This window comes from Hydra vulgaris, chromosome 06 (assembly GCF_038396675.1).
Source record: "Hydra vulgaris chromosome 06, alternate assembly HydraT2T_AEP".
NCBI lineage: Eukaryota > Metazoa > Cnidaria > Hydrozoa > Anthoathecata > Hydridae > Hydra > Hydra vulgaris.
The window spans coordinates 952,702-963,362 of record NC_088925.1 but is presented as its reverse complement, the minus strand read 5'-3'; the positions used below and the strand labels follow the sequence as shown (position 1 = coordinate 963,362).

General features: G+C 28.1%; 1 protein-coding gene across 1 annotated transcript; it reads left to right on the top strand.

Moving 5' to 3' along the window:
- Window positions 1–4,972: 4,972 nt before the first annotated feature.
- LOC136082087 (uncharacterized) lies at window positions 4,973–9,203 on the top strand. Its single transcript, XM_065800665.1, has 3 exons — window positions 4,973–7,345; window positions 8,730–8,784; window positions 8,830–9,203. The coding sequence occupies exons 1-3, from the start codon at window positions 4,973–4,975 to the stop codon at window positions 9,201–9,203; spliced, it is 2,802 nt and encodes a 933-aa protein (XP_065656737.1).
- Window positions 9,204–10,661: the final 1,458 nt, after the last annotated feature.

The following is a 10,661-nucleotide window of genomic DNA, read 5'->3' as shown; positions in this document are numbered from 1 at the left end:
GTCTAAGGCTCAATGGAGTTACAACTATCTCTTAGAGAGGCTCTATGTATCCCAAAAGAGAGCCTCAAGGATAGCTGAACATTCATCCTCCAAATGTTGCCTATGCAAAACATACCTATATTTTGTAGTCTTTGTAGTAAACATCAAAGAAAGTAGGCTGCACAATAATCTGGGTCATTAAAGTTGATAAAACTCAATTCTGGTTTCAGTTAAGCAGTTTTAAATTTTGTTTTAAATTTCGTTAAAAAATTGTCATGCGGTGATGTCACGGCATGACATAAAAAGATTCTAAAAATAAGTTGAGCTAATTATTTCTTTAAATGTGTTTTAAACGTGTTTTTTAGATGTATTAAATAAAGTTTTATTATGCTGGAATTTTGAAATCCTTAGTTTTACTGGTTGTCTTAGAAATAAAATAATTGGTACCATTGTCACAGCGTGACAATTAGTGTAATAACATTTGATTAAAATAAATAGTTTTCTGAATTCGTCTGGAAATATGTATTTTTTTATCATAAGTAGCAATGATTAGAGCAGCTAAAAACCTGATTGCAATGAGCAAGACAGTTTTTGAAATTTTAATAGGTTCAATTGAACTTTGGCGATTAAAAATGAATTAAATTATCGCAAAAATGCCTATTTTTACCTTTTGTTTCAGCCTATATCATTTTTTATGATAGCGGCATACTATAACAAGCTATATATTTTCTGAAAGACGAGAAGTAGAGCTTTCTCCTGATATATATTATTATGTATTTTGGCTTGGTTTAGTTTTTTCATTTTTTGTGAGACAGTCATAAAACATAGAAATGACCTCAAAAACTTTAAGGTCGGCAATTAGGTCAGCATTGCCAAATGCTGCCCCTAATTCTGAGGGTTGTATATATATATAAATTAGTAGAAACTTATCAAACTTTTTATTCTACACTGTGTTTCATCACTTAAGATCACTCATGACTTATCGTCACTTAAGATCACTCATGACTTATCGTCACTTAAGACTCATCAGAAATAATTGATGAAACACAGTCTAAAACTAAATAAGTTTGATAAGTGATTTTCCACTAATTTATTATTGCTCTGTTCTTTTAAGAACATTGAGCGCTCTATTTAGCATAATACATTTAAAATTATTTAGTCTAAATGTTCGGTCACCAATTTTTCTATCCAAAACATATCTCAAGTTTTCTATTCAATTTAAGATAAATTAAGATCTGGTAGTGGTGTAGTGGTAGAGCACTTGCTTCATAAGTGAGAAGTTCTGAGTTCGATCCCCACCACGGCTCTGGTAGCAGCGAGCTCAACTTTCTCTGTGCAGCAGCCTTGTTTGTCAGGGTTTGTGTTCAGAGTTATAGAGTTGACACAGAGGGTTATAACTACAATTATAACCCTTGGTCTTCTCGGCTTTCTTGGTCTTGAAGGAGGGGAGGGGGGGTTGTGTGTGTGAATTTACATAAAAAAAAAAAGACCAGACATTAAAATGGCCACTCCAAAACATTTAGGTTATTTGAAACAAAGAGTAGCATAGCAAAGTGAGGTGGTACAATATGGGTTGTTATACTCATATTATTCCAAACTATTACATTTCCTCTTCCATGCTTAAAAGTACCTCAAAAACAAAAAAAACAAACAAAACAAAACAAAAAAAATTACGTTTACTTTTTTTGAGGAGGCTGATTTTTGAGTCAACATTTTTTTATAATTCATTGCCAACTCCGATTATCATTTCATTTGTTTTTAAATTAAAAAAGTTTTCTTGATCAACTATATTTTTATAACCTATAAAACATTCTAAAAGGTTTTCTAAGACAATTTATGATTGATTAATGTGTCTCTGTGATGTTTGAGGTGTCACTGTGGCGTTTGAGGTATCACTGTAATGTTGAGGTATCACTGTGATATTTGAGGTGTCACTGTGATTTTTAAGGTGTCACTATGGTATTTGATATGTCACTGTTATGTTTGAGGTGTCACTGGCCCTGACGGTAGGTTTATTTTTTTTAATAAATTAACTACAAGGCTTTATTGATGGAAAAATAATTTTTTGATGCCATTTTGCTGACATACTACAATTTATTTTATTTCTAGAACAAAAATATATTTATCAGCTTATTCTAATTTTACTTTCTAGTTTGTTTTTTAACCTGTTGGATTAACACAAAAATAATGATGAAATTTTTTCACTAACACAAAAAAATTCTTAAAATAATTTAAAATTTTTTTTTAAATATTTAACAGAAAACTAATTTTTTTGAATATGTTTTTTAAAACTATGATTTACATTTTACTTTTATATATATATATATATATATATATATATATATATATATATATATATATATATATATATATATATATATATATATATATATATATATATATATATATATATATATATATATATATCTGTGGCCATTGGTCAATTTATGATAAATGCAAAATTGGTCATTTTGAGATAAGTATGTAGTTTTATTACATTTCGTCTTTCTATTTGATCAAACAATGATTGCTGTAGTTTATATAGAAATATCTATCCCAATAAATAAAATCAAAAAATAATTTATTTTTCATTACTACCCAATTTATGGCAACAAATCAAATTTTTTAAACTGCAAAATGTCATACTTGCACTTATCGTAAATGAACCAATATTTCATTCCAGATTTGCTTAAATAACTCATATTGTTCAACTATTATATATTGTATATATTTAAATATAAACTGTATTTTAGATATATAAGATATCATAAAATAATTTAATTGGACAAGTTGATTGCGCTTCCAATATTTCAAAGCTAAGAAATCGCATATATGGAAATTTGATCAAAATAATGTAAGACAAAGCAGATATTAGGAAGATATCATTTCCTTTCAGAATTGGGTAATATTCCTAGATCAAGTGATGTTATTAAAGAAATCTCAATTGAAGTTTGTCAATTATGGAATAAAATGATGATACCAGGTTTTACAGAGAAATCTGTGCAAAGAAAAGTAAAGTCTGCTATTCAAAATATGTTATTAAACCAACACAAAGTACAAATAAGAAGACAAATATTATAAATAGCTGGGATAAATAATTTGACTTATTGCCCGAAAATGCTAAATTTCAAAAAGGTCAGTAAAGTATTGTGACAGAGTCTATTACAACACATCCACGAGACCTGCCACCTAAAAGAAAAGAACTTGAAACAAATTATAGGCAATTGTTTGATGATACAGACAATTCTAGTTGTGAAAGTTGAGAAGATAATAGTACAAGTGATGATTACACAATTCCATTGAAGCGTACAAAGATCACTGATAAAATGGTAGCTAAGATAAATGAAAATCATCCAATAAGTTGTACGACAAAGATTGCAGAAGCTGTACTCAATGCAGTTGGAGAGACATCAATTTGCAGATCCGCAGTCCGAAAAGTATTTACAACACTTGTGCATGAAACAAGCTTAATTCAGTCTTATGTCGACTCTTCTGAAGAAATGTGGTGCTTACATTTTGATGGTAAGAGCATAGACATTTTGCTTTTTTCGTGTACCGGCATAGTAGAGGTAAGATGGCGTAAATTTTTAAAACCAGCTAAAGCCACGTGTCAAATAATATCCAAATAAATCTTTCCAATATATTACCGCTATGAAATAAAAATAAAAAAAAGTGAATCGAAGTCAATTAATCAATCTATCTAAATAAAAATTAAAATTCACAATGTCAAATAATCAAGAAATATCGATGAAAAACATTAAAGCACTATTAGATGCACAAAAAAAAGAAATCCTACATGCAATAAACACAAGTCTTTCTAAAATAACAAGCGATATAGCTGAACTAAAAATTGCATACACTAATATTAAATCTACAGTACAAAAAAATACTGATGATATTAATGAAATACGATAGTAACTGCTCAATCTGACCTCAGACAATAAAACATTTTCGGAAGACATTATTAAGCTTAGTGCGGCATTAGATGACCAAGTAAACAGAAATTTAAGAAAGACACTGATTTTTAAAAACATTCCTATTAACACAAACAAATCCAAGGAATCCTGGTCTTATACCAAACTAACTATTGCAGATACCATCGCAAAAGCGGCTAACATAGACCCGAAAAATGCCCATGACATGATCGAACGCTGTCATCGAGGAAAAGTTAACGAAAACAGCACTAAGTCAAGCCACATTTTTGTTAAATTTCATAAATGGGCTGATAGTGAACACACAAAAAATATCTTTTTTATGTCCAAAAACAATATACGGGTTGAACAAATGTATTCACCATCACTAACTCGACGCCACAATGAGGCCATGAAAGAACGTCGTCGCCTAATAGAAAACAAGTCAATAGTAAGCGGGTACCTCGAATATCCAGCCCTACTTAAAGTTAAGAAAAAGAAAGAGGATCCCAGGTATGTTTTACTAAAATCTTTTTGAGTCGACATAAATCGCTTATAGCTTTGGAGTTCGAGCAATGGTACCTTTGATTTGCACTTGTTTTTCTTTTTTTTTTCTTTTATTGGTTTGTTTGTTTTGTTTTATTTTGATTTGCGGCACTATATTTGAACTTTTTCAAGCCTTTTATATTATATAAAATTTAGCGATATAGTAATAATTTTTGTGATGTTTATTATATTTTTACTTTTTATTTTTATTCTGTTTCTGGTGTTTTTAAATTGAAGACATTGCAAACGATAAATAGCATAAAATTCCTTTGTTAAAAAATGTGCGCTTGGTTGGTTTCGTTGAATAAAAAAAAGTCTTAATCCTTGTAATTTTTTTATTTTTTTTTATTTTTTTGTTTCTGTTTGTTTGTTTCTATTATTTTTGCGTCTTTTTTTGTTTTGATCAGTACTTTCTTTTATTTTTATTTTTTATTTTTTTAATATTATTATTTTTTGATTGCAGTTTAGATTGCAGTTACTTACATTCATATAAATAATCTTACTCATATATTTTATCGCCATATCAATTCACAGTAATGAAAACTACACATAGCGAATGTGCTGTTTGCAAAGATAATATCTATAAAAATCAGAAAGCTATTTTTTGTGATAACTGCCTCAATTGGGTCCACCTAAAATGTAACAACCTCAATGATATTGACTACCAATTACTAAAAAACTCCTCAAAAAATTGTTCATGGTTTTGTATAAATTGCTTAGCTAGTATATTTCCCTTCAATAACGAAATTATAACTGACAATGAAAATCTTGCTAATGGTGACACTAAAATAAACAAAAATTATCAAGTATCAGGTTTTCCCATAGAGAGTCTTCACACAGTATTCAACACATTTAATACACATATTAATAACAACAACAAAACTCGAAAAACCTCAATAAACAGTTACTACATCAATGTTGATGATTTAAAATGTATAGCAGCTGACAAATCCTCATTCAATGTCTTTCATATCAATATATCATCACTCTCGAAACATTTTGATGACCTTGAAAATCTACTCCAATCAACAAAACTTGAATTTGACATAATTGGTATATCGGAAACCACATTGAATAAAAAAAGCCCACAAACTAGCAACTTAACACTTAATGGGTATTCCTATGAACACACACCATCTGAATCACATGCAGGTGGTGCATTATTATATATAAATAACAGGCTCGCCTATAAACCCAGAAACGATCTCCACATCTTTAAACCAAAAGAACTAGAATCTATCTTTATTGAAATTATAAATCCTAAAAAATCAAACATTATCGTTGGTTGTGTTTACAGGCATCCAAAAATGTCTTTAGACAACTTCCTATCATTCTATCTTAATCCGTTACTCAAAAACCTAACAAAAGAAAATAAAACTGTATTCATTTTAGGGGATTTCAACATTGATCTGTTAAAGTATGACACAGATTCATATACTAGAGACTTTTTAGATTCACTCACCTCATATTACTTTCTACCTCACATTGTCCACCCTACTCGTATCTGTAAAACATCAAAAACACTAATAGACAACATCTTTTCAAATCTTAAATCAAATAAATATAAAGCAGGGAATCTTACCACCACAATCTCAGATCATCTTCCACAATTTCTGATAGCCTATAATATTCTTAAACCACCACCTAATAATAAGCTCTTAATCCAGGAAAGAAACTGGAAAAGGTTCAATGAAGTTGCATTTAGAAACGATTTTCACAATCTTAGTTTAGACAGAGAACCAAAAATATACCCTGATAATTGTACTCAGTCTCTTGAGAATACTATTTCCAACATCAATCTACTGCTCGATATCCATGCGCCTTTGAAAAAGCTTAACAAACAAAACATTAAATTCATGACTAAACCATGGATATCAGATGAACTCAAGCACTCTATACAGCACAAAAATAATCTCTTTAAAAAATATATTAGGTCTAAAAATCAAACAAATAAAACCATATATCATAATGAGTATAAAACATTTCGTAATAACCTCCAATCTAAACTCAAAGAAAGCAAAAAAAAATACTACGATAATTATTTTACTGAAAACATAAAGAATATAAAAGCAACCTGGAAAGGCATTAAAAACATTATTAATATTAAAAGTAACTCTCAAACAAATCCTAATGTAATCATACATAACAATAAAACAATAACAAACCCCTCTGATATTTGTAATGCTTTCAACAACTACTTTACTAACATTGGTAAGGATGTCCAGGCAACAATTCCTTCATCCATGAATCATTTTACATATTACTTATCAAATCCTTTTCAAAAATCATTCTTTATAAAACCTACTGACGAACATGAAATTTCAAATATTATCAACTCTTTAGACGCAAATAAAGCTTCTGGACCAAATGGTCTGCCTGTTAAAATTCTAAAACTATTAAAAACAGAACTCTCAAGAATTCTTTCTAACATTTTTAATATCTCGTTCTCAAGTGGTATTTTCCCAGAAAACTTAAAAACTGCCAAAGTTGTACCTATTTTTAAAACTGATTCAAAACTATTAATATCAAACTATAGGCCAATTTCCCTCCTCTCCAACATTGATAAAATTCTTGAAAGGCTAATGTTTAACCGCTTATACAAATTCTTCAATGAAAATAAATTGTTTTGTGAATTACAATTTGGTTTTCGAACAAACTACTCTACATCACTTGCTTTATTAAGTCTAACAGAAAAAGTTAAAGATTCTCTGGATGAAGGAATGTTTGGATGTGGCATTTTTATCGACCTTCAAAAGGCTTTTGACACTGTAGATATTGACATTTTACTTTATAAGCTATCGTACTATGGTATTAGAGGAGTCTCAAACTCTTGGTTCAAATCTTTCCTTACTAATAGAACTCAATTAGTATCCATTAGTGGGATGAGCTCAGACCTAAACGATATCAAAGTATGTGTTCCTCAGGGATCTGTCCTTGGCCCTTTATTGTTTCTTATTTATATAAATGACATGTCTAAAGCTTTAAAATTTTGTAGAGTCCAACACTTTGCAGATGACACAAACCTTCTCTATTTTATTAAGTCCATAAAAAAAATCAACAAATATGTTAATTATGATCTTAAAAAACTATGCCTCTGGCTAAATGCCAACAAAATTTCCCTCAACTCCAAAAAAACTGATTTAATATTATTTAAAAGTCGTCACAAAAAATTAGATCAGCACCTCAAAATTAAGTTAAATGGGAAAAAACTTTGGTGCAAAAAATTTGTAAACTACTTGGGTATAAAGCTAGATGAAAACTTAGCCTGGACTTACCATTATAACGATTTATCTAATAAGTTGAATAGATCCCTTGCCATCCTGTCAAAGCTAAGACATTTTATACAACAAAAAACTTTAAAATCTATTTACTATGCTTTGTTTCACTCTCATCTCACATATTGCCTTTTATCATGGAGTCAAAACATAAGTACTGTAAATCGCCTATTTATCATGCAGAAAAAAGCAGTCAGGGTTATTGAATTTCTACCAAACAATGCACATACATTCCCATCTTTTAACACACTACAAATTTTAAAACTGCATGATATTATCAAAATTGAAAATTGTTTACTTATTCACAGCTGCCTTAACAAAAAACTACCTCCTATATTTAATAAATGGTTTACTCTACGCAGTACAATTAGCTGCCAACTTACAAGAAATTCTTGCAGAGGTGCACTGAGTGTGCAAAAATATAATACAAAATCCTACGGCAAACATTCCTTTAAATACTCTGCATTAATGGACTGGAATCAAATTCAAAATAAATTAAAATCAATCCCTTTTAGCAATACTAAAAAATATGTTCTCAAAACCAAATTAAAATACTACTTGCTACATCAAAATAAATAGAAACGGCAATAGTATCAATGGTGATAATAGATAAATCACCATATAAATTATATAAGATACAAATATGAATGTATGAATGAACTAATTGCAACCTTCTGTGAGTGTATTATTTATTTTATTTGCTTCTTTTTTTTCTTTTCTTTCTTTTGTTTTGTTTTGTTTTGTTCATGGTCGCTCTCCTCGATTTAGCCTAGCTATATGAGAGTGAACCATCCAGAATGTAGACTGTACAAATATTTTTTATAACGTATAACATTCTTATGTAAAACATCTATATTTCTGGTAAATATATTGCTTTTTGTTGTTGTTGTTGTAGACAAGCAACATTATTATAGCACTTGCATTTTGAGCAAGTCTAAACTTTTGGTTATATCTTTGAAAAAATAAGAGAAAAGCAACTCTGTTTCTATTTATAACATGTTACACAATATTATCTTAGAATTTAATAAATAATATTTCCATTGTAATATGTGACACCACTGCAGCAAACACAGGTTCTTAAAATGAAATAATTAAGCATTTGACAAAAATTGTTCCAGGTTTAGTGTTTCATTCTTGTCAACTTAATGTTCTCGATCTGATTCTTAAGCATTTTATGAACTCAAGGTTTGAATCCTTATCAACATCGCCTAATGTTAAATACTGGTTCATTAATGAGTTGATTAGTAACTACCATGATTTAATTGAAAAATACAAGCCTAACGGGCTGGTTATTAAAAGTAAAAAATATGACAGGAATGATTATACGGAACTGGATTTGTTGTGTAAAGGATACAAGTTTTATCGAGACACAATGACATTACCCACAATTCATTTTTTTAAACCAGAGCCTATTTCAAATGCAAGATGGAATTCAAGAGCTATCTATTGTATGGAATATATGCATTTGACTTTTGAAAAAAAGAATCGATAAGAAAGGATGCAATTTTATTGTAGATCACTGGGCCAAGCCGTGGTACTCTTGCAGAAGAAATGTTGACAATATAATGAAGTTAAAATTGGCATTAACTGGTAATTGGTTTGAGTGTTTGGAAAGACACTGTGATATTTGGAATGATTGTAAATTAGACATTAATTACACAAATGAAGTGTGTGAAAGGTCGCTTGCGAAAGTTAAATTATTTTTTCAAAGAAACGTCTTCAATATGGAAGCTAAATTTCTGAGACAATAATAAACTTTGATCTTTTGATATTTACTTATATGACGCAATTTTCAAAGATTTATAACTAAAAATTTAGAACTTGGGGGCCCTATTTCAAATTTAGTGGTCCTTTTTCCAAACATAATGATTTTTTTTTTTAGTAATACACTTAGTAATGGAAGGTTTTTAAGATTTTAAAGCCCTAATGACAGGTTTGAGAAGGGGAGAGGGCATTACCCTTTAGCTACAGCACTGTTCGTAAGGTATTTTAAACCTTATGTAAATTTTTTATTTTGTTTTTTTAACTTATATTTTAGTTTAAAAAGGTCATTCCTTTTAAAAACAAGACTTTTCAATCTGTGGCAGCAATTAATTTTTGAAAAATTTTTTCATTTCAAAAAAACGAGTTTGCACAGAGGGTTTTTGAATCTGTTACAGTTAAAATTATTTTTAAAATACTTTATATAATATTTCTACAGTAATAGGGCATATTGAAAAAATATAGAAAAAAATCACCCCTACTGAGCATATAATATATACATCTATATTTATCTATACCTATCTATCTATATATATATATATCTATATATATATATATATATATATATATATATATATATATATATATATATATATATATATATATATATATATATATATACATATATATATATATCTATATATATACATATATATATACATATATATATCTCCATATATATATATATATACATACATATATATATATATCTCCATATATATATATATATATATATATTATATATATATATATACATATATATCTCCATATATATATATATATATGTGTATATATATATATATATATATATATATATATATATATATATATATATATATATATATATATATATATATGAGCATATAAAATCATATATTAGCATAATTAATAACTCACTGAAAAATTTTAAAAAACAAAAATTATGAAGAGCAAAAAACAAAAGAGTAATAATAAAAAAATAAAAAAAATTTAATAGTTTGAATAAAAAAAAAGCCATGATATAAAATTATAGTAACACAAAAATAGAAATAAATATAAACATGCTAAAAAATATTAAATTTTTAAATATTTTTAATTTGTTGTTAAAATATATGAAAACTATGGTAAAAAATATATGTTAAGAAATATAAATTAACAATTAACAGAAATTCTCAGTAAAACAAAAAAAAAAAAATCATAAAACACCAAG